Raw genomic sequence first — 23,580 nt, 5'->3', positions numbered from 1 at the left:
CATGCCGTAAACTGTAAAAAAAGTAGAACTTCTGTCAACAAAAATTTGCAGTTTGCTGTTGCAAAAAAGTATATATATAATAATAACCCATTCCCTCATTCACCATGCAACGACATCCATAATCTCGTTTGAAAACGCCTCATAAAAAAAAGTCAGAAAAACAAAGGCGCGACATGCAAATAGAAGAGCAAACAGAAGAGCGTCTTTGAAACAGGTCGCGCGAGTGCAAATGAGCCGAAGTGCGTCGGGAATGTGCGCTGGCTGCAAGGTGACTCTGGCTCCGCCCACCCAGCGGACGCCAGCAAGGAGGAGGAAAAAAAAAGAAAAGAAAAGAAATAAAGTCTTTTTCCTGTGCGCGCAGCGGCCACTCGAGCGCATTCCTCGAACGTGGAGGAGGCAGGCGCGCGACTCGACAAACGAGTCAACGGCTTCCCGGCACTTGTGGACTTTATCGCTTGGACAAAAAAAGAAAAAGAAAACAAAAAAGGAAAAAAAACCTGAAGTTGCGAGGTAAGGCTATTCTCACTTTTTTTTTTCTTGCTCTGCATGATCCGCGCGTAAAACTTTCACTTTTGGAAAGGGGCGGGGGGCGACATCTTGCGCTCACCTCAGCGTTTTTATTTGGGAGTCGAGCAAACGTTGCAGGAGCGATTCTAAAAACATCTCAGAGGTCGCTCAAGTTCACCCCCGTTCAACACACAAACGTTTTCTTTCACTGTTGGATCATAGTGCTCCAAATCAAGTGTTGCTTTTGAGGGACTTTTGATGCGTTTGCGCACCAAAGCATCTCGTGGAAATGATTCGACTCGCGAATATGGATCGTAAAAAAAAAAAGAAATGACGACCAATCTGATGACGATGTTAACTGCTGCAGCTTTTGAGAAGGAGGTAGACACATACATACATAAATTAAAAGTGCTAACGGTGTGCGTGTGTGTGTGCGTGTGTGTGTGTGTGTGTATATATAGTAGTATATATATATAGTTTAATAAAAAAAAGTATACATAATGAATGAGTGAATGTCAATAAAAGCAGCAAAAATAGTCAGAAGTTGTTTCTAGCAAGACAATAAATAAACAGTATGGATACAGTCCATATAACTATACAATGCATCCAATATATGCATATGTGAACGTGACCGAAAGTTGTGGTGTCTACATGGTAGCTATACTGACGCAATTTATTAATGCATAAGATGTGCTTTAGCTGAAGGCAAGTTTTCCTCCTCCCTCCAAAAAAACAAAACACAAAAAAAAAAAAAAAAAAAAAACTCTTGCTACAGCAACTGGGGGTCAAATTCCTGACAGATGATTGTCTCCGCCATTACCATAACATCCAATCAAGTGGCAAGATCCAACATGCTGGATCGTAATCCATCATTGCTTCGCTTCCCATATGGAGTTTGAAATGTGAAGATGACAATGGAAAGGATAGCAGCTTATGGGCTCTTGAAACCAAACGAGGACCAGAATTGGTTCCCGGAACTTATTTGGGTCAAACCCATATTAGGGAGGTTCGATACATCTTTTTTTTTCCGGACTAATACCAATAAGTGTACTCAATTTTTGACCACTTTTGGTACAAAAACGTTCCGGCAATTATTGGAAATTTAATATTCCTCTAAACTGCAATAAAACACAACATTTTGTACATCAAATTCCCTGTCATAAAACAATGACAGAAAATTTTAAAGACAGATAACTATCTATCTATCTATCTATCTATCTATCTATCTATCTATCTATCTATCTATCTATCTATCTATCTATCTATCTATCTATCTATCTATCTATCTATCTGTCTGTCTGTCTGTCTGTCTGTCTGTCTGTCTGTCTGTCTGTCTGTCTAACAATTTTCCTTAAAACAGCAAAAAAAAAAAGTGTCAATTTCCTATTCTAATTTCTCATTTCTGATCTTTAAAAGTCCACACGCAGGCGACCGATACTGGTATGCCGATACCTTGCAATAAAGCTGGTATCGGCACGATACGAGTACCTGATATCTTCAATGCCCACCACTAAAAACATTGTTTAGTTCATATTGCTTTGAAAAAGCAACTGTAAGATAGCTAAAAAAAAAAAAAAAATGTGTCAAAGGCTTAATTGGCATAAGAAGAGTCTTCTGACCACAATCCCTCAAGCCCTCAGACAGATTAGCATCTTTTACGCAGCCCCCGCCCCTCCCTAACAAACAGGCATGGAAAATCACATAATCCTTCCCGGGGGGCAAAAGAGTAAAGTGGTCCAGTAGTGCCGAACTGCTTGTTTCCTCAGCATGTGTCACAGACAGTAAAAAGAGCTCTAAATCAGCGGCATGGTGAAAAGTTCCACCTGTTCCTTGCAGAACTTTCCAGGATGCCGTTTGACGCCGAGTTTGTGCAAGCAAGATGCACACCGGTGTTAAAAGTCTCTCAGCAAATTAGCGTCCTGACATATGGCCGCACCTTGAGGGCCCCCCCCCCCCCACCCCCCCCCCCCCCACCCCCCCCCCCCCCCCCACCCCCTTAGGCGGCTTATCCGCTTGACACTTGTTGAAATTTGTCTGCGGGAGGAAACACAAATTGCCCCCACCACCCCAACCCTTAAAAAAAAAAAAAAGCTATTTAGCTAGCTACGCCATGCAACAGAGGAATTAGTTTTGATTTTCTTCAAACAGAACCCGCCTTGTTTCTAGTCGTGTATTAATTATTGCTATTATTGATAGTAAATTAATGCCACTTGAAGATGTTATGAATAATTATGGTATGGGATATTTGAACTCTATGTCAGTACCAACCATTTTTAGACAGTCATCTAACCCAACGCTTTAAAATATCTTGGAAAAAAAAACATAAAAGAGTAGCTGGGATTGAATGTATGGACGATTCAAAACGTAAAAATACGTCTGGGATTGAACGAGTTAAGAAGGCTTCCGCAACTTTTACTTGAATGCCTTTTAATGCCGTGACAGGAACAGCACACTTTTCAAATTAAGAGCAAATTAACTGGAACGTGAAGCAACTTGTCATTTGTTCAGATTCAGTTTTCTCGTAGATCGGGTCAGAATGGGGACAGGCAGTTTGTCGGGCTCGCTGTGAGGTTCCCGTTTTTACTTTCGCAGGTCGGCGTCGACCAAAAAAACCTCATGTTCGGGGCGTTAGCATCCAAGTAAAAACACGGCGTCGCCGTTCGGTTCCGACCAGGCGCTTGGTCGTCTCCAAAGCCAAAAAAACATCCCTCAAAGTCCTCCGTAGTTAAATCCGCCTAGCGCCTGCAACCCGAAGAAGAACCGCTTCCGGACCTCGTCCCGCCCACATGCGCCGGGACACCAAAAAGAGCAGCGCTAGCCCTCTCTAATCACAACCCGCAAGCTTGTCGTCGCAAAATTGGAAACGTGGGCCTGTTGACGGTTTGATTCCAACTGGGATTTAAGCTTTCTCGGAAGACTACAAAAAGTCCACCAAAATCCCCCCCCCCAAAAAAAAAATCCCAACTCAAACAACATCAGGGGATCGCGCGGGAGACGAGAGGGAGGATGCTCGTCCCAGAAAAGCCACCGCAAATTGCAGAGTTTTTCAACCGGGGCCCCTTACGTCAAAAAAGAAAAAAAACCCCTCTTAATTGAAGGCTGTATTAAGTTTGGGGGAAGCCAGACCTTACTAGGCCCACATGTGCGCGCACATGTGATGTTTTTAGCCGTTCGAGATTTTCGATATTCATGTTTATCGCCGACTAAAAAGGGAAAACTGAAGAAAATGTAAACTTTGTAAATCAAGCCCGAGCGTGCCCGGAAAGAACATGGAACAGTCCACTGCATGAAAACAGAGGGGGGAGCACATGACGATTAGGATTGATCCAGTGATTTTAAAATGGGGGTGGGAGTTCCCCCTTGGGCTACGTCCGGGGCGGAGCTACATGTTAGCCAGGGGTGGCCGCTTATTTACATAAACAGTTACAGTGTATGATAAAATGAAATGTTATTTCGTGAAAATCGATTAAATCGATTAAAAACGAGGCTCATGATCGCCATTAGCCTGATAAGACCAAACGGGAGCTTTGGGACTCGAACAAAAGCCGTACGGGAATATTTGCTCCGTCAAAAATGTTTACGCTACTCCGGTCGTTTCGATTACTTTAGGTACTAAAGTACTCAATTACTCAATTTACTCAATTAAAGTAATGGGGGTGTTACGTAAGTATTTAGAACCAAATAACAGTACCAAAATACTTGATTAGAGACTATTCCCAATTCTTTTAGTTTCTAAAGCACTATGCTAACTCAATCACCGCCAGCCCAGCGAAAATGCATCTGACGCCTTTGGCCGTCACCGGCAGTGAACGAGTCACGTTTTTTTCCGCAGAAGCGCAGATGACATCGCTCATTTGCTGCAAACAATGGCATTTCTATTTTTCACCATTTGCCATGAAGATAATGAATTTGTTCACTTAAATGGATTTTTTTGGACGTGTAAATACATCTTAAGGATACATTGAGTTAAACGTCGACAATAGAGAAAAAGAAAAGTCAATTTGTTGATTTCGCAAAGTCATTCAAGGGGGAGGTTTAAGGAAGTCATCCGTGCCATCTTTCGGGGTCATGACGCAACGCCCCAAGTGCCGGCTGTTCCGAACAATAACAAAGGACTATAAAAGCGCGGAAGCGTCCCGTGGCGATGATGGACATGTGACAAGGCAAGACGTTGGCAGAGCATAGAGAAGTCGGCCCGCATTCCTCAAACACACACACGCGCATACCCGGCATAACACATTCAGATAAATACAATATCATTTATGTTATATATAATATATATTATGTATCGTAAACCAATAAAAAAAATTATTAAAATTATATAAAATTATGAAATTATATATATTAATATCTGCATTATAATATATATATGTATTATAATGCAGATATTAATATATATAATTTCATAATTTTATATGGTTTAATGATCAAACCAAAGCTACCATTCCCACGAAAAATATTGAATAGTTCTTATTTATCTACACCATATATTATTTTTTATCTCCACAATATATTACAAATACAATGGTTACAAGTAATATATCAGTGCTGTAATTATTTTTTATTTATTTACTATATTATATATATATATATATATATATATATATATATATATATATATATATATATATATATATATATATATATATACATATATATATATATATATATATATATATATATATATATATATACATATATATATATATATATATATATATATATATATATATATTTTTTTTTTTTTTTTAATTTTTTTTTTTTTTGAATGTATGAATTAGATAACGTACATTAAAAATGCACTATTCTAAAATAATTAAAAGAAAAAAGGTCAGTCTTTTTTTTTTTTTTTAAACGGCTGGCATTAAAATTGTTAATGACCAGACGTTTTTGTTAGGTAACTATTCAAAAAGTAATATTATCAAAGCGGGTATCGCTTGCAGAGAATCATTTTGCTCGTCTGGTTTCCAGGCAGAATCCAAGGAACTACGCTAATTCACCAAACGCGTCACCGGACGTCTCGCTTTTCAGTGTCCTCATAAAAAGCCAACAGCGTTATGTCCAAATATGCGATGAATTTGGAGCGAAGCGCGACCAACGGGAAATTTCCGAGCCTCGTTATGACGGAGCGCTTTCATTTCGCGCCGGCGTCAAGCTGCGAACATTAACGCGACAATCATATGTTCCGATTTGAATCGCGGCACCAAACCGTTGGGGTAAAAGGAGCAAAAATAATAAATGGTAAATTCCGTTTTCGGGAATATCCCGCCATGGTGCCCTATGGCGGCAGATTCCTTCGTGACGTCCTGCTCGCGAGGGCGGAGGGACTTGAAAAATCACAAACGGTTGCGCTTGGAAAAGCGAGCGGGAAGCGAAAAAGGTCCTGAAAAACAGGTTGCCGCACATTGGCGCTAAAAGAAAAGCTGTCATCCAGGAAAAGGGGGTTAAAAAAAAAACAAAACATTTCCTTCCTTTCAAGTATTAATGATAACTGCCATCTACAGTACTTTATGACACAATTTAAAATAAGCAAAAAGTTGCTTCGTGTTGTAACCGATTTGCTCTTAGTTTGAAAAGAAAAATGTGCTCTTTCTGTTACGAAATTAAGAAGGATTAAATTCAATTTGCTGTTTACCGTCAGAAAATCCCACAAATCACCAGAAGTACACGAAAATATAGCACAAACTGCCTTCCTGTCACCAAGTCACGTTAATTTAAAGTAGCAATACTTTAAAACGCAACAAAGAAGACCAGTTAACTGTATTATACCCTTTCTGAACACATTTTAAAAAACGTTCTGGTGCATAGCACAGGGCTCCTCAACCGGCTGTGACAAATTGGCGGAGAAAACAAAGTTCGTCGCGCCAAAAAAGGACACCGATTTTTATTTTGTAAAGCTAAAAAGTTTGATCCTGCGTGGTTTATTCTGTCTCCTGCGCGGATTTGCTCTGTGTTCCAATTAATTTGCTCTTAATCGGAAAAGAAAAACTCACTGTTCCTGTCATGGCAATAAAAAGCATTCACTTAAAACCCTGTTAAAATTTCACTACGAGTCCAAGGGGTATTTATTTTTACATTATTTTTAGAACGTTTTAGAACATCTACAATAAGACTATCTAAAGGGGTATTTATACCACCATTTTAGAACATCTACAATAAGACTATCTAAAAATAAATGTGATTGCTTCTCCAGCCCGTAACCTACAATTGCCACCTTGAGCAATAGTAACGAAAAAAAAAGGGCTATAAATAATCCAAGAAAAAAAAAAACATGGCACAGACACAACGTACCAAGAAACGATGATATAATTATTGCTCCTCTCGCCAGTGATTCACAACGGGTACAATACACCTAGGAAAAAATTCCCAATTTGAAGTCATATACCGTTGTACTTGCCTAATCCTCACTAACTATTCACAACTGCCTCCGCGCACGATAAAATTTGAGAACAAAAAAAAAGAGCGAGCAGGAATTCATCACATTGCCATTTAGCCATGATTGTACACATTGGAAAAAACTACAAATAATCTCCAGCAAGAAAAGCCAAACAGGAGTCGGCGTATTCTCAGTTGACAGTGGCATAGTGCTACTTTCATTCTACAGCGGAGTGTGATGTTGATTCAGAGTTCAGTTCTCAGACGTAACAGATTGTTGAGACCTCAAAAACACGCCTGTCAAGCCATGTCCGACAGCGACCGCACAGTCCCGTAGTCCCGACTCCAACTCGATAGCCTGGCGACTTGAAGCTCCTCCTTCACGTGTGTGATCGCGTATTAGCGTTAAGCTAGCCCGGGGAACCGTGCGAAGACTGTCAATTTCAACTGAACGGGTCGCTCGTACCGCTGTAATTTGGTGACAGGAGCAAAAGCAAAAAAAAAAAAAAAAATTCTCCTTTGATTATGATATACGCATCTCATGGAAGCAAATATTTGGACACGCCTGCTGAAAGTAGGCTGCGGGCGCCACGGAAGGCAAATGGAGCGCGAGATGACATATTTGCGTGATGGAACGCGCCGGAGGACATGTTCGCATGTGACACTGTTTATCTGGCGCGGGGCCGCCGGCCCGTCGGTCCGCGAGGCCTGCCGTCAGTCATTGTGCCCGCGCGCGACGCCTGACACACCCTGCTTGTGTTAAGTTGACAAATAAAAGGGGCACGTGTCGATAGAAATTGCGGCCCGGCGCTTACACCTACGAAAGAAAGGAGATTATGGATCGGTTTCTTTGAAAGACTGCGTTCACCTCAGATTTTTTCATTTGAGGGACTCAACGTGAAATTGTGTGTGGGATACTTGCGACGATTAACAGTAGAAAAAAAAGAAATAGAAGAAGCTAGGGTAACTGCTGACGTAGTAAAAGAACAAACTGCTAAATTGTAGTAAAACTGCCATATCTTGTAGCAAAAGAATGTGATGCAAACTGCAAAGTTTTATTAACAAAAAATAGAATAAGTTAGGCTAACTGCTAACTTGTAGTAAAATGAGAAAAAAAAAAGCTAGGCCAACTGTTACCTTGTACAAAAGAAGGAATAGAGTAATTTAGGCTAACTGCTAATTTGTAGTAAAAAGAACAAACAGAAGAAGCTTGGCTAACTGCTAAATTGTAGTAAAACAACACATAGAAGAAGCTAGGGCTAACTGCTACCTCGTAGTTAAAGAAGAAATGGAATATGTTATGCTAACTGCTACCTCGTAGTTAAAGAAGAAATGGAATATGTTATGCAAACTGCAAGCTTGCATTAACAAAGAAATGGAATAAGTTAGGCTAGCTGCCAACTCGTAGTACAATAAGAAATGAAAAAAAGCTAGGCTAACTGCTACCTTGTAGCAAAAGAAGGAATAGAATCATTTAGGCTAACCACTAATTTGTAGTAAAAGAACAAACGGAAGAAGGTTGGCTAGCTGGCAAATTGTAGTAAAACGAGACATAGAAGAAGCTAGGCTAACTGCTACCTTGCACTAAAAGAAGAAAGAATACGGCTAACTGCTAGCTTGTAGAAAAATATTTTCACAGTTGTGACCAACTTGATGCTGACTGACCACACACACTTAAGGCTTTGGCATGGTAAATATTGAACATGTTTACGTTTTACAATTATCACCGACGGTTTTCCGAGCAAATCAAATGTTTGCTGATACATGTGTAGCCCCTTCTTCTCGGCAAGTTCCCTGGGGTCATTTTGTTTATCACCTGAGAAGCACCTAAAGAGGAAGCTAAGACAGGAATAAGCAACTGAAGAAAGCCCATGTTGTCTGTGGTGGACTTTCATGTCTTTGTAAGACAAGAACCTCACCGTGGAGATCTCAGACAAGATATAGCTAAAGAAGAAAAGGGCTATGACCTCTAACTCAGGGTGGGGTGCGATGATGGACGTTGTCCACCGGACACCAAAAACCCCCCCCCAAAAAAACAAAAAACCAAGAGGACAGTGAAAACTGGAACCACTTTTGTTCCGTGCCTTTAAGGGAGGCTAAATCACATCTAGTTGCATTTCCTTCTGACTCACTCCAAAAGGTTTTGGATTTCTCAAGCGCGTGTTGCCGAGAACGACAACAAGAGCGGGTTTCAGGTGCGAGGAGTGTGTGTGCAACCCGATCTGTGTGAGTGTGTGTGATGTCAAACAAGGCTTGTTATCAGTGTTGTCTGGGGTCACAGAACACGGAGTAATGGTGGAAGCTCTGATCTGAACCTAATCTTTGACCTCGAGGCGTCCCCTTAACCCCCAAATCCTTAGGACCCCCACATGTCTTTACGCGTCAGTGAGCTTTGTTGGGCTTCAGCAGAATGTTTGATGCTACGGCAGAAATTGCTAATTTTTCCTTTCAAATTGAGAACTAATTAATTGGAAGGTGAAGCAATTTTCCGCTCGATTACGTTGCAGCGACTCCTCCGCATAACAGTTTTATTTGGATGTGCTGTGTGTTTAGTGACACAATTTTGCAGCATGATATTACACGATATTCTGGAATTGCTGAATAAAATATGCCGAGCAATACCACAACAAATGTAGTTCCAAATCTTATTAAATCAAACATGGATGGTGCGTGGGACACACGCTGATTTAGCTAGCATCTACTGAATATTATAACCCACAGTGTCGACATATGAGATGATCCATGTATGTGGAGAGGTGTTAGCTACTAGCTAGCTAGTGAGCAAACAGGCTTGTAATCACTGATAAACATCGGCTGTTCCAGAACGAAATGGCAAGCAGCGCTCGACTTCACAGACTCATCGTAAACGAAGAAATAGAAGCTAGGCTAGCTGCTAACTTGTAGTAGTAGACGAAAAACGGAAGAAACTTTTTTCGAAAAGAAATAGAAAAAGCGAGGCTAACGGTTAATTTGTAGGGTTAGGGACAAGAAGAAATAGAAGCAGGAGGCTAACTCCTAGCTTGTGGTAAAAGAAGAAATAGAAGCTAGACTAGCTATTAACTTGTAGTTCAAGAAGAAACAGATTCTAGACTAACTTGTACAAAAAAAAAACAGAAAAAGTGAGGCTAACTGTTGTTCTGAAGGAAAAAAAGAAATGAAAGAAAGTAGGCTAACTGCTCATTTGCGGTAAATTAAGAAACAGAAGCCAGGCTAACTGCTTACTTGTAGTACAAAAAAAAGTTGCTAGGATATGTGCTAACTTGTAGTAGAAGAAAAAAAATGGAAGAAACTAGAAGGACTGCTGACTTGTACGAAAAGAAGAAATCGAAGCTAGGCTAGCTGTTGATTTGCAATGAAAGAGGAAATGGTTTTCACTGCTTTAAGCGAAATAAAAATTGTCACGCTAACCACAAATGATGCCGTTAAAAGAAGACGTGCTAATAACAAGTCAGGAAGCTCTGACATTTCGCCGATTACAATGCGCGGCCTCCGATGAATGTTTGTAATAAATTGACGATCAAAGCCGCATAATAACCGCTGCGGTTTCTGGAGCAGTATTGTGGGACTAGCTCGAGATGTCATCGTTTCATTTATCGCGCTGGGAAAAAAAGTCAACATTTAGGACTACGCGCTCTTAGCTTCAGATAATGGAGCGCCGTTTTTTATTTTGTTTTCTTTTTTGTTCATTCTTGCTAGGTCATACAGGTACAACCGGTGACAGATGCTAATCTGAGAAATGCAAACAGCTTCTGCCACGAGCACATACTTGGCAGTCCTTCATTAACATAGCAGACATTTTCACGCTCAACCTTGTGTGGCATGTCGGCGGTACACCTGGAGCGCACTTTTGCCGGATAGTCCTTCCGTAATCTTCCTTGATCCTCCTTCATCCTCTCCAAATCTCGCTCGTCCGTCCCGAAACCTCTCCCTTACCCCTTTGTCATGTTGACGCGTAGCCCCAGTGGATTCTGGATAACAAGGTCCAGCTGTGGTCTCGCCTCGGTGCAGACAGCGGAGAAGGGGATGGGGAAAATAGGGGCAAAAGTATGCGAAGGAGATTCGAGGCGGGCTCGTATCAGGTTTACCCGTTCTCTCCGTTTTGGCTGATGGCAAGTGTGTTTTTTCTCAGGGCAGTCTTACGTTGAATTTAGCAGAATTGTTCATCTAGCTTTCGGCGGTCGCGGCCATGTTTGCGTGACTTCGACGTAACCCCCGAACCAAATTGCGTAGCGGATAACGCGCGTCCGTTTAAAAACATTGACCTTTTTTGAGCTGCTGCCTGATGTTCCAATTCATTTGCTCTTAATTTGAAAAGAAAACTGTTTTGATGGAAAAAAAAAAATCACAAGGAGAGAACGACATAGTGGCTTCCTACGAACACATACCGAGGCGTCGGTATAGTTTCTGTCAGCCCGTAGCTATTTCCACAAAACTCATGATGTCATTCTAGCCTTGCTGGCATTGCGTTCATATTTTGGACTGTTTTGAAGCACGTGTCATCACCGGATCTGACTGACAGATTCCGACATGTATGTTCGTCACGACAGAAAATGTTGAAAGTAATGACGAGCGTAGGCTGGTGTTTTACTTTGATATCATGATCATCAGTCTGCTTTCATTAGAGGACTGAAAATATCTCATTTCCACTCGAGGGAAGTATTCCGTCAATTTTAGGTGTCTCGATGTTAACTTGATTAGGGATGGGCGATACCATATTGGGTGAAATTTCAGCACCCAAGTGTCTTCATGATTTCCCTTTGATGTAAACTTCCTAGGATTGGAGAAAATGGAAAAAAAAAAGAAATATCGGTAGCGATGACAACAAGTGTAGCTTCTCGCCCGTGTTGAAAAGATAAGAAAAGGTGAGGCCCTTAACGCGGGGGTGCCGCTGCGCGAAGCCACCGGACTCAAGAAACCGGAGCGCTGTACATTCTGCCTGAGCGCACATGCCCAAAGCATTACCCCCGTGCGAGCTCAAACCCCCCCGAGGAAGAGGAGCCTCTTTAATGGGAGGCCGCCCGACTGCGACTTGGCACGGCGCCCTCTTGCAGTCTCTCGCCCGGCCGGCAGAATCACGCGAGTGCGCGGCGACCTGTAACTCCTCGGCGCGCGCGCACGCCGGTATTTTATAAACCCTCGAGATAAGGGCTCTTGACGCTAGGCCCAGAGGGACTTTAGTGAAGCACCGCGAGCCCCAAGCTGTGGCCTCACTAACTCCTCCTTCAGTCCAACTTTCTTTGACCTTCTCCGTTTTTCACTCCTCCTGGTTTTCGCTTTATCTTATTAGCCCTACCGAGGTGGCAGATTTCACAAAAAGGTGAGTTGTCGCTAGCGAATATTTTTAGACTCGCCGATTCATCGAACAAACTTGTATTTTGAATACCTTTAGTGTCATTGCACGCGGCTATACGCGTATACATACGAAAATATTTTATAATAGGAACAATAGATAGAAGAAATAACAAATAAATTAAGATTCGTTAAACGTGATGCCTTTTCACGCGACATTTTTCCTCAGGCAATTTATGCAAATTGCAGGTCGTTGTCTTGGGATGGAAAATATGACAACACTCGGTTAGATAGCCCATGTCCATAGAGAGACTTGTCATTTTACTCGATGATCAATTTAAGGTCAGTTAAACAAGGGGTTATCCAAACTGTGGCCCAGGGGCCATTTGTGGCCCGTCATCTGCTTTTTGGTGACCCGTAACTTGACAAAAAAAGTGACTGAAACGACCCCAAGGATATTTTTCAAATATGCCACAACTATGAAAATATATATATGAATCAGGCTCATATCTGATATATAGATAATATTCAAATTGTACGGTCTCGAGACCGGTCGGGAGGCCAAAGGCCAAAGGTCACAACCACCATAAACCACAGTTAAACAAGCTGCCCTGTCTTGTTAGGAACTCGTTTCCAACGTTTCTGTAATCAGGGTCCCGATGTGCCTCTCTCTGTGCTGCTGTTTTGGTTAGCAACGTGAATTGAGATCATCACAACGATTTCATAAACGCTTTTACGAGACGAAGCGCCGGCCATTATTTCAAGGTCAACGCCATCACCGTTAACGCGCTCCGTGCATCCAAGCCGGAGCGAAAACGAAAACACAGACGTAAGGACGATCGTTAAAGACACGTGTTTTGTTTTGTTTTATTCAAAGCTGTCATTCACCTACGAGAAGCACCGTCCTCTCATAAATCTGTCATCTTGAAAAGTTCTTGTTGATCTCCACATGCCAAGCCTGTGACACAGACTTCAGGCTCAGCTGCCGGCAGTCTGAGGAATGTCTCAACAAGCGCGCGAGGGAGGAAAGAAATTACGAGTCGGAAGGCGGGACAAGCTTTCTGCACGGCCCCCGCGCCCCCCACGAGCGCCCCGATTTTTCTCTAAGCAGTTCGACTTCTCCTAAACACTCAAATTAAAACCGCGGTCAGGGGGTCTGCAGGTCCACTCGGTTGTCTCTTATCTTTTTACACACTAACAGATAAAAACCTGTACGAATCACCCAAGTCCAAATAGACAAGAAAAGAGGCACCCGTAGTAGTGACGGATAAACGAAGCTTCGTGAAACACTTGTGGTATTTTTTCATTTCTCGAGATGGCACTCCTGGTTTAAAGATGCAGTGGAACTGTAATACATTTACTCTGCACCAGAGTTTTTGCCTTTAAACCAAGATCACCATGTAGAGGAGAAAAAAAATATCACAAGTGCTTCATGAAGCTTCATATTTTTCATCACATCTGTGGGATTATTAGTACCGTCTATTATTATAACATAGTTAACAAAATGACATGTTTTCCTGATAGAGGTATTTAGTAAAACTTAAACCATCAAGATTAAGGAAAATAAGCTCAAGCTAAAGATGGCCAAATGAAGCTTCATGAAGCACTTGAGTTGGAATCTGAAGCTGATCACTGAACTATCCAGTTTCTTCACTGACAAGTGGAGAAGGTAGAAATTGAAAATAATGTTGAGAATACCGGCATATCGTAAAGTATGTGGTTGCCAGTTGAAATTTGTACTGCTTATGAGGAATTCCGGCCTTTGTTGGATGTGCGCTGTCAATGTGGGCACACATGCAAATGGTAACACAAACAAGTCCCTCGGGTGTTTTCTCCAAATGATTAAGCCGCTGTTGTGTTGGATTCCCCATTAAAAAAAAAAAAAAGAAAAACTGTTCAGCTTGTCCAATATTTTACAAAAGTCATACAGGCTAGCAGGTCAAGTCCCCGGCGTCAACCGGGGTCAAGTATCTGGCGTCAGGCGGCGTCGAACAACGTTTTGTTGCCGTCTGAAGGAATTACCCAGATGAGAGGGCTGACGCGTTGGCAGCGGGGTTCAAGCGCATGTCGGGATTACCCGGACCCGGCACGTAAGAGAAGAGTAAATAAGAGACGCGGGAATCTTTCCAAAGGGGGCTACAGTTTCAAGGAGGGCGGCGGGAACGAAAATATGCGGCACGAGAATGAAAATAAATGCCATGGCTGAGATGATACAGGTCCTTTTGCTACAACTCTCTCCCGCACCCCACAAATGATAACCCCCCTCCCCGCAAGGTTCCCAAATAGAAACACAAGACTTTTCGGCCGACGTGTTTACCCAACGGAGGTATGACGGCAACGTCAATGATTGAGACGGCTCGTTGGACAGAACATTCCGTTTGCGTTTGTGTGTGGTCTACAAAAAGTTGTACATACTTAAGGTATGACTACTGCGGAGACGCAAACAACTCAAGCGGTAAAGTCCCTTCAGCATGTAGGGCTTTCCGCACAAAGAAACGGGAGATTTGGAGCCCTGACGTTAAAAGACACTGCAGCGCCTGTTGCGCGTTTGAGACAATGAGACTATTGTACCTGGCGGAGGGGGAGAGACACACGCGCACACAAAAAAAAAAAGTGTTTTCAGGTTACCCGGTGCAAGCAGGAAAAAAAAGATAAGATAAAAAGCTGTCAAAAAAATGTCAACAGAAAGAAATGAGGCCCATCCCGCCCCCTTCTCCCACTCATTCCCAAGTCTGCTGAGGCAATAAGAAAGTGTCACGCAAACTCTTCCCCGCCTTTCCATCATGGCGTTTGAAGCTCCTTCCAGTCTAGCCAAGAAACCGCAATAGAGAATTGGATTTGCAAGTCCTGGATTTTGGCTAGCATATCGCCCCGGTTGATCAGACAGTTTATCAATCTGAATATGAAGTGTACTGTAGTGTTTCTACTACAGCGTAGCGCATAACACATGGGAGTCGAAAACAAAACGGGCCCGGCCGAGTCAACCGTGCAGTCAGATCTTTGAGGTGAGAACGGGGTACCGGTAATGTGTGGCGCGACCTCAATATTTTCTGGAGCAAGTTCACGCCCTTGGCTAGAGGGCTATGCTTTTAAAGACCTTGTGACAAAGGCCTTTGATCGTCGGCGATGCAAAATTTCATCTCTAGAAGTAATCTCTGCGTCCAACGTGTGGGACGGCCGTACAACGAATCAGTGTTGGAATTCAACTCTGTCAAGTCATCTTCCAGATATTCAAAATAGATATTCCCAATCATCTGAAATTCAGCTTTGAAAGGCAATCGATTGATGATATTTACGGACCTTTTTCTGGTTTGTTTGTTTCAGGCTGAGACGTGGAAAAGAGTCCACAAGATGAGGGTCTCTCTCACGCCGCTGGTGCTGTTCCTCGTAATTCCCAGCGGCTTCATGTCCAGCGAGTGCCCAGAAGGCTGCTCCTGCTCCACGCCGGAATCCATCTTATGCTTCCAGAGACGTTCCGCCACCTTTCCTCAGGGAGTGCCCCCCTCGACGAGGAGCCTCTACCTTTTTGCCAACGGCATCGAGAGCTTATCCACTGAAGATTTCGATGGTCTTAAGAACTTGGACATGCTGGACCTCAGCCAAAACAAACTGACAGAACTTTCTGACGGCGTCTTCCTACCGCTCACCTCTTTGAAAAACTTGGACTTATCATCCAACCAGATCACTCACATTTCCGAGCAATGTTTCCAAAATATGATACTGCTCGAGCGTCTGTATTTGTACAGCAACCATATCAAGACCATCCACCCTGCTGCCTTTAACGGTTTGGAGAACCTACTGGAGCTCAAGTTGCAGGGCAACAGGTTGACGTCACTGCCTGTTCTCGCGATGCCCCGATTGCTGCTGCTGGACCTTCGTTTTAACGTCATACCTACATTGGGGCCCTCAGACCTCGAAACCCCAAATCTTGAGTCCCTCAAGTTAGGTGGTGTGGGACTAACCGACCTGAATTCGGAGCTCGTCGGCAGTTTGAAGAACCTCCATGAGCTGGACGTCTCAAGAAACCGACTGACGGTTTTGCCGCCGATCTTGAAAGAAATTCGGGGGCTGATTTACCTCAACCTGGCTGGCAACCCCATGGGTCCTCTAAAATTTCAGGACCTGAAGAACCTAGAAGAGCTGAAGGAGTTGGACGTCAGCAGCCTAAGTCTGCAAGGGCTCCCGGAGGAGTTTGCGCAGCTATTCCCTCATCTGAGGAAGCTGACTGCGGCAGAAAACCCTTTCAACTGCTTGTGTACATTAGCCTGGCTCCCGGGCTGGCTGCGAGCCCAAAGCATTACCCTGGAAAGAACAGAGGAGACACGCTGCCATTTTCCTCCAATCAACGCCGGCAAGGTAGTGGAGAGACTGGAGCGCCGGGATTTCGGCTGCCCGACCACAACTACGCTAACCACGCCCACGGTGAAAACTACAGCCGCCGCGCACGTCACGACGTCGGAGAGCGCTACGACAGCTATTCCGGTCCACGAGGCTAAGGATGATGACACAAACAAAGACCCCGACTACCCGTTTCCGCCAGTTCCCGCATCCCCAAGCAGCAGCAGCATAGATTCCGACGAGGAACCGCACTTCTGCCCCTCTCACACTTGCCTCAACGGTGGGACTTGCCGCCTGGACCCGTACGGCCAGGTGGAGTGTTCCTGCCCGCGCGGCACCTCCGGATTTTATTGTGAACTCCAAAACAAGGATCCCTCCTCACCCCCCGAACCTGTTCCCGTAATGACGGTCGCCCCGAACGCGCCAGATATCAGTTCACGTCAGGCGACCTCCACGTCTATCCTACTGGATCTCCATCGCTACATTGAAATGCGGCCGTACATCCGGGGGATTCGTCTAACCTACCGTAATCTCTCCGGGCCGGACCGCAGGCCCATGCAACTCAGCCTGCCCGCCTCGTATCCGGAATACAGACTCCGAGGCCTGAAGCCCAATTCCACCTACGCCGTTTGCGCCAGTCCGCTGGGGGCGCCGAGCGGCATCGACAGCGTATGCACTCAGGCGCATACGGCCGATGAGAAAAACGCCAGCGTCACCGGAGCCCAAATAGTCAACAAAAAGATGACCACCTTGCTGGTGCCCGCGATCGCCATCTTGCTCCTGCTGGTGCTGATCGCCACGGCCGTGGGAGTGGTTTGCTTTCTTCGCAAGAAGAGGGCAAAAGGCCACCTGGACCTGGACTGCGAGCCCTCGCAGCTCGAGCTGGATGGCGTGAAGGCCGGCTTGGGCAACGGGGCGCTGCCTCAAAAACAGGCGGAACTCATCGTCCCTGAACCCGCCGTTCAAAATGGCAACCTGGAATACGAAGTGCTGCTCCTGCAGGACCACTGCATATCAAGTAAAAACTTGTCATCGCACAAGCCTTCGTACTTTTGACATCAGGCTCGGACTGAATAAGGACGTCCGACGGCGGCACCGTCATCCAAACGGGAAACGGTTAATTATCCGACTGACCGGATTTGGACTTTGACTATGTGACATAGAGTTCACGTTGCTCGACTGCTAACTGCTTCTAGGCTATCGGCAGCTGGTCAAAGGTCAAGTGATGCTGGGAGAGATGCTGGATTTTCATTGGTGGAAATGCATGTTCATTCAGGAGTATGCACTAAAACGCCACATTTGTTTCCACGCCACCCTACCCGCCGTAGGCCGCCGCGCCTCGGTCTGATCCCAAAGGGATTTTCGCACGCGGTTAAGGAGGTAATGAAGTCGTGCAGATAAGATTGCGAATGGTTTTATGTCTTTATTGCGAACAAAAGACACGCTTCAACTTTGTCTGCCTCCCAAGAGTGCCTGCGCTGAGGACCGCGGGCATATTAATGTAGCACGAATCTACATGCTGAATACTCAACCTGTCTGGCACTAAAACAAAAGCTGATTTTGTATATAACTTTTATAAGTCCTTTTGTATTTTTTTTTCTTTTCTAATGAGCAACATTGTGACTGCTAACAGCCTTTCTACACCTAAAGTACATTGTCACCTCCTGTGACTAACAACACAAAGTTGACAGATTTAAATCTTTGAAGATTAGAAATAGTTTGGTACCGGCACGGTCAATCAAAGAGCTTTTTGGTCCCCAGGGTGTCAGACAGTCTAAGTAGATACAAGTCTGCAAATGCTCCAAGACTGACCAAATCCCTTTTTGCAACATTTGGAAGCAGGAGCCGTCACAAAAGAGCGTAGTGTAATCGGGATTACGAGCAGGTACAAGAAAGCGGTTGACTGAACCCCTTCTGTTTTGGCTGCAGCTTAGTGCTTGCATCAATTACATTAAACACGCATTTGAATTACGGGGGGGGGACAAAACAAAACACGGTGACTTTATTTATTATTTATTCTCCCTATAAGGGAAATGCAGTGTTTACCCCCTCGGCAAACGCGCTAGGCATCGGGCTGGGAATCATTTTACACCGAATGTGACTTAACAACCAACCCGTCGTTTTGAAGAATAACAAAACGTGCGAAACGGGGACTCGAACACGTAGAGGGCACGCGAGAACTCACTGTTATTATGAGTTATGCGTGGGGATGTGCAGGGGGCTGGATCTGTCAACATCGGCGCATGAACTGTCATGTTGGGACTTGCCCCCCCCCCTCCCACAGCACCCTTTCCATGTGCCCTCATGTCTCAAGTTCATTACATCCAAGACTCCTCTATCGACACATCTGTGAACGTCTGTTACCAGCAGTATTTTCAATGTATAGTCGACGGTCCCACACAAAGAACGGATTGACGCGCCAACACAAACACGGAAGAAGAAAAACAATTGAAACTGGAATATATTTTTCTGTAAAACAGAATTCATTGAGAATAACTATTTTCGATGTGATTGTAAATGAAGTTTTCCCCGTTTATTTGGGGAAGTGCCTTGTTAATATTTGTCCTTTTTTTTTTAATTATTATTATTATTATTATTGTTGATTGTACAAGTGGAACAAAAGTGATAATAAATGAACATCCCAAAAAGAAGATTGGACTTTTGCAGTTTTGCTGTCAAGGAATAAACAACATTTACAGCCATTGGTGGAATCTAAATGCTAATAATAAAAAACAGCAAAATTCTATGACACCAAATCAAGACAATATTTATGCAGGAATGAAAGCACTGTTTCCGACATAACTGTTGCCTTTAAAAACAAATCAAGAGGAAAACTGGTTTCACTGGTATGTGGACTCTGGAATGCTAATCCTAAAAAACAATGCTACTACAATGTTTGTCCTGGTTATTTCTTTTTCGGTCCCGTACACGTCGGGAGTTTCAAAGTCTCGTAATACGCCGAAACAAACGAAAAGCGCGGCGACGTTTCAAAAGGCTGTTTCCTTTTGACTGCTAATGCTAAAAAGAAAGCTACCGGCACTGGAATCCATTTTAATATGTATTGCAAATTACTGTTACTTAGCAAAAAAAAAAAAAACCTTGACAGTGACTTTTTACGTGCAGCTTCAGCGTGTGAACAGGCTCTCAAAGTTCCTGTGATTGTCCCTAAGGGGATTCAACCTTTACAAATGTCTGACTGGGCCACGCTTTAATGAGCCACTTTTATAAACCAGCATTATACGCACGGGGTGACCACCCATATGTTTTACGATTGGGATGCTAACAGGGAATCAAAACCGCGCGTACGCACACCTACAGGCAAACACACAAATAAACTGGTCCCAACTGCCTCAACCCATAAAACTGGCCCCACTGAGTCAATTTGTTCATTGGAAGCAAACTTCCGAGAAATAAAACACACAATGTGCTTCCCCAGCGGGTTAGGTAGCAGTAACTTTGCGTTCTTCCGTTACTGTTTAGGAAGAATTTTTTTTTTTTTTGGACACGGCAACAGATGGGTCCTAATCGTGAGCACATGTGGAGCCGCTTCAGGTAAGGAAAACACAGATGATGTCATGTAACAGCGATGCCCGTATTAGAAACAATGCGTGCATTGCGCTATACAGGCATCTGCTAATGTTCATGTGTGAAAGGGAAAGAGGTGTGTGCGCGTGCGTGCCTGCATGCCGGCTCGTTTTTGCATTTCTTTCCTTAAAACAGCCTGGGTTTTTGTTCTCCTGGAGCGCAGAGGACCTTACTTTCTTGGATGTCATCCAACTTTCACATAGACCACTCAATACTCCTTATTGTTGCCGTGGGGGACACTGGACTCAATTATCAACCTTACGTTACATACCCCCACCCCACATTTTATTTTGGGTTAGCAAATGGATCGCCGCTCTGTTTTTAACTTGACCTGGACTGGAATCAATATTCAAGGCTTAGACGGCCACGTTTTCTCGATTGAAACATCTGCAACATTTTTGGATGCGCAACCGATGAACTCAAGTCTCACTGGCCTTAATCACGCAAGAAATTCACGGAAATTGCCGCACGGGTCCGTAATAGAAGATGTGGATTCACCGTTAGACAGTTCTTACGGCGGTCTAAGTGCTCATAGAGTCGAGTCAATGAGTTGCCTCTTTGAAGGGAGCTAGAAACCACTGGATGCATATTCAAGTTCAATCCAAAACGGAACTGATTGAGGATTCTTTCAAGTGGCTATCGTGAAGGACTTAAGCCTTATACTGGATTTAGGGTTGATTATATTATATGATTTAGGTTGATTATACATCCAAAAGGTGAACGGGACTGTAAACATCTCGACATAGCAGGAGATCATCTTGAAATGATTTATCTTGGGCTCCTTTTCAAATGACAAAATCCTTTTCAAATGACAAAATCTTGATACTTGAACAGGGGCCCGCATAGGTTTTATATCGATTAGGTAGCGCGTGGAATGAATCGGGGCTAACGCGAGTTGACCCTTGGAAACGAACGCTAGATCAGAATTTTCCCCGCTTGACTCACGCGTCCCAGTATATAATCAGCGGGGAGCAAGTTGTTTGCACATGTTAGCCAGCTAATAAGCATTCTATTAAAACGTTGAGCAATCAGTCAATGAAGGGCCTCTAGGCAGTGTATCCGTTTTTTGTTTTTTTTTGTTACTTTGCTATTGGCCTTGTACTGCGTGTTCGCGCAGATTTTGCTAGACGTTGGATCCAAAAATTCTACTTTTGTTAGCCTTGCGCTAAGCTAGCTAGTATCATGGTAACAATGGGGATGTATTTAAAAAAAAGCAGGGGAAAAAAAAAAACAAACAAAACACCCTGTGTATGGTGTGGTTCAAGTGATTTTAAATGAAAAGCGTTCCATAGCTATGCTTGTATTTTGTGGAACACTATGAATCTTTCCAAAAGTGACGAATAAAATGCGGTTCAATTACAGATCAAGTTGTATTCTTCATTCGCTCTGATTCGAATGGATTGGGATTTGGTGGTTAAACCCTAAGTGAACAGCAATTGCTTATTCGGGGAATTAATCCAAACTCTGCTTCCAAGTGTGTATTTTTGCTCTCCGCGAGGCCCTAACCATAACTTCTACCGCCAGCCTTCAGTGTCCGTCGACGGCAGAATGGAATCCTCATTGAGTACAAAATGAATAAATGACAAACAGGTTCCACGAGATTTTTTTTCTTCTTTTTTCTCCAAAGTAGGGTAAGTGTAAGAAAAGATGTGCTGAGTCGGGAGGAAAAAGAAAACAAAACACAAGGCCGCTTTGTTTTTAGAAGCTGCTTCTCTGGCTCTGTTTGTTGGCTCTTGCCTACTTTCCACCGCTCGCTCGCTTTCCTGCCACACATTCCACCTTCGTTCACCATTAATCTTTCCCCAGGAGTAATAACACAGGAGACGCAGTTTCTCTCAAGTGCGAACATAAAGACCCGCCCACCCGCCAGCGCGTGCCAGGAGAGGGCCCAGAAGCTAATCTGACATCAAGCAGCCATTTCACATGCTGTTAGAACGCTATTTCATACGCAAACAGACAGCCGCATGACTCAAGACTTTACTTTTGCGAGCACACCGCATTGGATTTTCGGACTCAGGCCACATTCCGGTTTTTGCTCGAAATCCATGCAGTAACCAGCGGTAGCAGCGCGGATTCTCATAAACACGTCGAAGCTTCGGGCCGAAACCTCACACGTTACATTTTGGTGGGTTAGATACTTTTTTTTCAAGAATCTGTACGAACGGTCTGTCCGCAAGTGTTGGCAAGGCCGTAGAACTTGAGTCCGGGCCTGGCGAAATATTTTTATCCTCACGAGTCCTCTTTCGATTTCAGAATCATACGATACCACGTTGAGTTTAACTCGGAGTTTCCGAGTCCAACAACTCGGACTCGGATCTTGATGACCCAGACTCAGACCTCGGTGACTCTGATTTGACTTTGACTCGGATCTTTGTGACTCCCACTTGAGTTGGACTCAGACCTCGGTGACTTTGATTTGGATCTTTGCGACACCGACTTGACTTGGACTCGGGATCTTTGCGACTTAGACTTGATTTGGACTCAGATATTAGTGAGACTGACGAATTTTTGCGACTCCAACTTGACTCAGATCTTTGTGACTCAGACTTGACTTGGACTCGGATTTTTGTGACTCGGACTCTACCAGAACTCCATCAAGCTGGACCGGACTACAGCTCCGCGTGGGGTTTTACTTTGACCGTTTGTTGACTCAATGTTGAAAATTGCTGGCTCTCTTTCATGATGCAATGGAATGTTTGAACAAACTTGCATATTTCTGTTGAAAAGTGATGTTCCGCGCGATGCCGGTGACGTACGTACGGACTGTACCCTTAAAACCAGCAGGCGGAAATGAATGCATTAATGAGTGAAATCCGAAAAGACCCTGGCACCCAGCGCAACCTCATTTCCTTTTAACATGCCGGCTACTTTGGTTGTCAGCTGCCAATCATGTTGCACAAGCTGTTGATTTTTTTTCTTTTTTTTTTCCCTCGGCAGAAACGGTCGGGACAACCTTCCCTGCAGCATTAAGGGGAGGAGGAACCGGGGCCCGTGGCAAACAGAGAATATACTGTGTGATGAAAAACAATAACAGTAAAGAAAAGCGGCAACGTGCCAAGTAGGATATATTCAAAGGTTTTGACAAGACTTTGCTTGTATTCAATTTATATTGCCCCACCAGCAGTGAACAGCTTGTTTGGGCTCGTGCATGCGCCGCTGCCGAGGAACTGAGGTTTCTTCGTCGGTATCGTTATTAGTAGGTAAAACAAGGTTATAGTTAGGGTTGAATTCGGATTCCTCAAATTTGCGACCGGTTCCAGAAATTCAAGAGTCCAATTGTTACATAAACTGAACTACAACTGGGTCGATTTTCATCGCAGTGGGTTGGCCTTTGATGAATTGCCATAAAATAAGAAACTCCAAAAACTCGAGTCCACAAAATGACGGTGATAACGTTTGTGCCCCGAGGAGATCCACACGACACTTTCCACGACTAGTCACAGTCCTAACTTGACCCTGGATGCTCCGATTTCCGGCAAAAACTGC

General features: G+C 43.8%; 2 protein-coding genes across 4 annotated transcripts in view; one reads left to right on the top strand and one right to left on the bottom strand.

Annotated features, from left to right (window-relative positions):
• coro7 (coronin 7) overlaps positions 1 to 23,580 on the bottom strand; it is a 75,882-nt gene that overhangs the window by 25,083 nt on the left and 27,219 nt on the right. The window lies entirely within an intron of this gene.
• On the top strand, positions 371 to 18,772 carry vasnb (vasorin b). Its single transcript, XM_088437759.1, has 2 exons — positions 371 to 510; positions 15,496 to 18,772. The coding sequence occupies exon 2, from the start codon at positions 15,523 to 15,525 to the stop codon at positions 17,563 to 17,565; it is 2,043 nt and encodes a 680-aa protein (XP_088293885.1). The 5' UTR covers positions 371 to 510; positions 15,496 to 15,522; the 3' UTR covers positions 17,566 to 18,772.

The sequence above is a fragment of the Hippichthys cyanospilos genome, chromosome 16 (genome assembly GCF_059441005.1).
Source record: "Hippichthys cyanospilos isolate Australia breed blue-spotted pipefish chromosome 16, RoL_Hcya_1.0, whole genome shotgun sequence".
In the NCBI taxonomy this organism is placed as follows: Eukaryota; Metazoa; Chordata; class Actinopteri; order Syngnathiformes; family Syngnathidae; genus Hippichthys; species Hippichthys cyanospilos.
This window is presented reverse-complemented; position numbering and strand designations above follow the sequence as displayed.